At 42.3% G+C, this 3,743-nt stretch overlaps 1 protein-coding gene across 1 annotated transcript; it reads right to left on the bottom strand.

The window, feature by feature from the left end:
• Positions 1–966: 966 nt before the first annotated feature.
• LOC131003595 (serine/threonine-protein kinase D6PKL2-like) lies at positions 967–3,315 on the bottom strand. Its single transcript, XM_057930120.1, has 2 exons — positions 2,242–3,315; positions 967–1,955 (listed from the first exon to the last, which is right to left on the bottom strand). Exons 1-2 carry the CDS (start codon positions 2,877–2,879, stop codon positions 1,058–1,060), a joined length of 1,536 nt encoding a protein of 511 aa, XP_057786103.1. The 5' UTR covers positions 2,880–3,315; the 3' UTR covers positions 967–1,057.
• Between the last annotated feature and the right edge of the window lie 428 nt (positions 3,316–3,743).

The raw sequence follows: 3,743 nt of genomic DNA on the forward strand, positions 1-3,743 counted from the left end.
AAACAAAATAGTGTTAGTGTTATTTTCGAAATAATGTCATTTATAAAATAAAATAGTGTTAATATCATTCCAAGATCGTGTTAGTGTTAGTGTCATTTCGTGTTAGTATTGGTGTCATTTCAAAAAAATATAAAATGAGTTAGAATAGTTCAACTTGGTCAGGATCTGTGTCGGGTACAACTCGAGTATACGGTACACTCGGTTGTACAGGAGACCACCTCCTCTTTTTCATTGAATGCTTATTTATTCTCGATTGACAAAGTAAAGTATTTTTTATTTTATTATAACTATAATCTCGATTGAATTTTAGCTCCGGTTGATTAGTTCGAAATAAGTCGTCAATAGACTTTATAAGCACACATGTATTGTGAAAAGACAAAAAGGGCAAAAAAATATAGTCCTTGGCATTGTGTAAAGTTGAAAAAGAGACGACTCCATTCATCCTGGAAAAAGCACATTTATGTAAAGAAAGAAAAGCATCTCTCTCTCTCCAGAGAGATAGAGAGAGAGAGAGATAAAAGCCTGTGGACAGAAGAATAAAACATCTCCAGAATGATTCAGGTGAAAGAGCAGAATCCCAAAGATTAAAGCACTGCCACAAAAATTCCATTTCCAAATTGACATTGACACTTGTTCAACTCTGTTTTTAAACGGTTTCATCACTTGTCCCAATCAATTTGTTCTTTTTTTTGGAATCCACAGATAAAGCAGTCATCATTCCACCTTACAACATCACAACTCCTGAAAAAAAATGAACAAAAAAAAAGTGCAATGGAAAAAAACAACTAAAAGATAGAAAAAGTGATCTAAGAATTGTGAAGAGGCAGACAAATTTTCCCCTTTCTCAGAAAAAAAAAATGCTGAGAGCTGCCTCAATTTACTGTCATTCCCTGAAGCCCATCATGATCTTACCAACAGCATGCTTCTTTAGATAGAGAGAGAGAGAGAGAGAGAGAGAGAGAGAGATTATGAGAAAGAATTGCTAAAACTGAACTAGAAATCAAGAAAGAGATGAGCACAAAGGATACATAATAATACAACAATGAGACTTTATGTTTCAGAAAAATTCAAAGTCTAAGTAAGGGCCAGATGACCTTTCTGAATCCGTAGCACTCTTGTTACTCGACAGCAACGACGACTTCAACGTCTGATTGAGCGAGGCGAGATCCAACGGCTTAGGGATTTGAGGAGGCGTCGTGCCACGGATGAGTGCCCAGTTCACATTTTCAAAGAAAGGGTGCTGCTTTATCTCTGTGGCTCCCCTTTTGAATCCTAATCTCTTCTGAGGGTCCTTTGCAAGCAGTCCTCGAATCAGATCCTTGGCAGCGAAGCTGATCGCTGAGCCCTCCGGGAACTTCAGGGGCTGCCCGACAACATTGAACAACGTCTCTCTATTGCCAGTGCCCTTGAACGGCGTCTTCCCATGAAGAAGCTCGTACAAGAAGATCCCAAACGTCCACCAGTCCACAGCACTGCCATGGCCGTCTCCTCTGATAATCTCTGGGGCTAGGTACTCGTGTGTCCCAACAAAAGACATGGATCGGGCAGCAGTTGGCTCTGCAACCAGCACGGGGAGAGAATCCGAGCTCACCAAAGGCGTTCTTGTCCTTGTCCTTGTCCTTGTTCCCTCGCCTCTTGCTTTCACTGCTTTTGAGGTGAAGAGGCGAGGCTTGAAGCACGAGGGCTGGAAACAGGAAGGCTCGACACAAACGGGCAGTTTGCAGGCCGGATCAATGCAGGACGGCTGGATGCAATACGAGGAGATTGTACAAGATGTACCATCACCGGACGTGAGGAGAGTTGGATTCACATAGCATCTCAACGATAGATCAAAATCGGATAACATGATGTGCCCATCTTCCCTAACGAGAACGTTTTCGGGTTTCAAGTCCCTATACACCACTCCCATCATATGAAGATACTCAAGCGCAAGCAGTACTTCCGAAGCATAAAACCTATCCACATCAACCACATAAGAGAAACCAATCTAACTTATCAATGCCAACAACAAATCACTTTTCAGTTGCATATAGTGACAACATTCTATTGCATTAAGCCTCAGAAGCAAGCATTAAGCATACAAATCCAAGAATCACATTTTCTCCAGAGGCAAAGAACAATATGAATCATTCATTCATTCTACAAGAGCATTTACATTCTTGAATTTCATTCATCTCAACAAGTAAGCTATATAAGCAATGGATATAAAAGGAGTAGTAGATGAAAAAACAGAGCACAAACCTTGCAGCCTGCTCGGTGAAATGCTTCCCGGGCTGGCGCTGGCGGAGCAAATGCAGGTCGCCACCGCTGCAAAACTCCATGAGCAAGCACGAGAACTTGTCCGTTTCAAAATGCGAATACAGAGTAGGAAGAAAAGGGTGATCCAACAAACCTAGAATATCTCTCTCAGTTTGGGCCCTCACCACTTTCTTCCTACTCACCAGCATCCCTTTATCCATCACTTTCATAGCAAAGAGGCAACCCATGCTTCTCAACTCCGCGAGATAAACGCTCCCAATATCCCCAAATCCCAATTTCTTGAGCAGCTTGAAATGCCCTAATCCCAGCTCCCCATCCTTGGATTGCACACATTGTATGGCATCCCACCTCCTATCGTTGGCCATGTGCGGCTTGGAGGGGCAGAGACTCCTAAAACTGGCCTCGTTGGCGTCGCCGCCATTGCAGCAGCTGGTCTCACTCTCGGCGCATTCCTTGACGTCTATCTGCTTGTCGACGAAGGAGTCGCTGATTTCGGTGGAGGTGGTCTCGTCGGAGGCGGTGGGGGTGGAGCTGCAGAAGTCAGTGCTGGGGCTGGAGTCGATGCTGAGGTCGTGAAACCTGACCTTGAGGGAGATGGGGTCGTGGGCGGAGGTGGTCATGATTGGAGATCAGCGAGGAAACTGTTTGATGAAATGACTGAGAGGGGGAAAGTTATAAAGGGGAGAGAGAGTGATGGTCAAATGAGGCTTTTGGGAAATTGGAGACGCCGAGGCAGTCAAAGAGAGAGAGAGAGAGCGGCAAGTGAGGGAGTGAGAGAGTTATTAAGAGGGCATTCAAATTTGAAAATGTGGGTTTTGTGAGTCGTGAGAATTGAGAAGCCCAATGAATTTTGGTGGGTGGGTTTGTTTTCGATTGGTTTTCGGCTCATAAACTCTCTCTCTCTTCTCTCTCTCTGCAGTGTTACCTTGTTCCATGAGAGAGTGGAACAGCTTGGGGACAAATTATATAGGGCTTCCAAACATGTGCTTACATATACATACAAAACAAGTGGAGAGAGACAGAGAGACTTGCAAGATTTTGTTAAGGGTCTTTTCTTGTTTTCTTTTCCATCACAATTTAGAATTTATTTCATCTCTAGAGTTTTTCCTTTTTTGTTTTGCAGTTACGGATCTCAAAAGTTTTGTGGATAAAGGTAAATCGCATGATGTGTTTTATTAGGAGAAATTCCTTTTTTGGTGCAGTTAGAGCATACACACCCTTGTACTCCATCCCATTCACGCGTCTAATTAAAAATAATAATAATAAAGAAATTGAAATTTTTTGAATCCAACAGTTCTTTTCAGCCGAAAAATTTATTAATTTATTTTTTCCAGTGGCTCTTAGAGCATCAACAATGGGGTGACTTGATAGAATGGGGACCACAATGAGTCAGGAGGCCACAGTGGGGTGACTTGATAGTTGACTTGATCTTTTTAGTTTTAATTTTGTATTTTTCATTTAAATTTAATTGCACAATTTTAAAT

This window comes from Salvia miltiorrhiza, unplaced genomic scaffold (assembly GCF_028751815.1).
Source record: "Salvia miltiorrhiza cultivar Shanhuang (shh) unplaced genomic scaffold, IMPLAD_Smil_shh original_scaffold_233, whole genome shotgun sequence".
In the NCBI taxonomy this organism is placed as follows: Eukaryota; Viridiplantae; Streptophyta; class Magnoliopsida; order Lamiales; family Lamiaceae; genus Salvia; species Salvia miltiorrhiza.

Bases quoted from the DNA above. Each gene is read 5' to 3' on its own strand.
- LOC131003595 (XM_057930120.1), bottom strand. From the start codon at position 2,879: ATGACCACCTCCGCCCACGACCCCATCTCCCTCAAGGTCAGGTTTCAC. The intron at 1,956-2,241 runs GTTTGTGCTCTG...TGATGTGGATAG, and splicing joins TTCACCGAGCAGGCTGCAAG to GTTTTATGCTTCGGAAGTAC.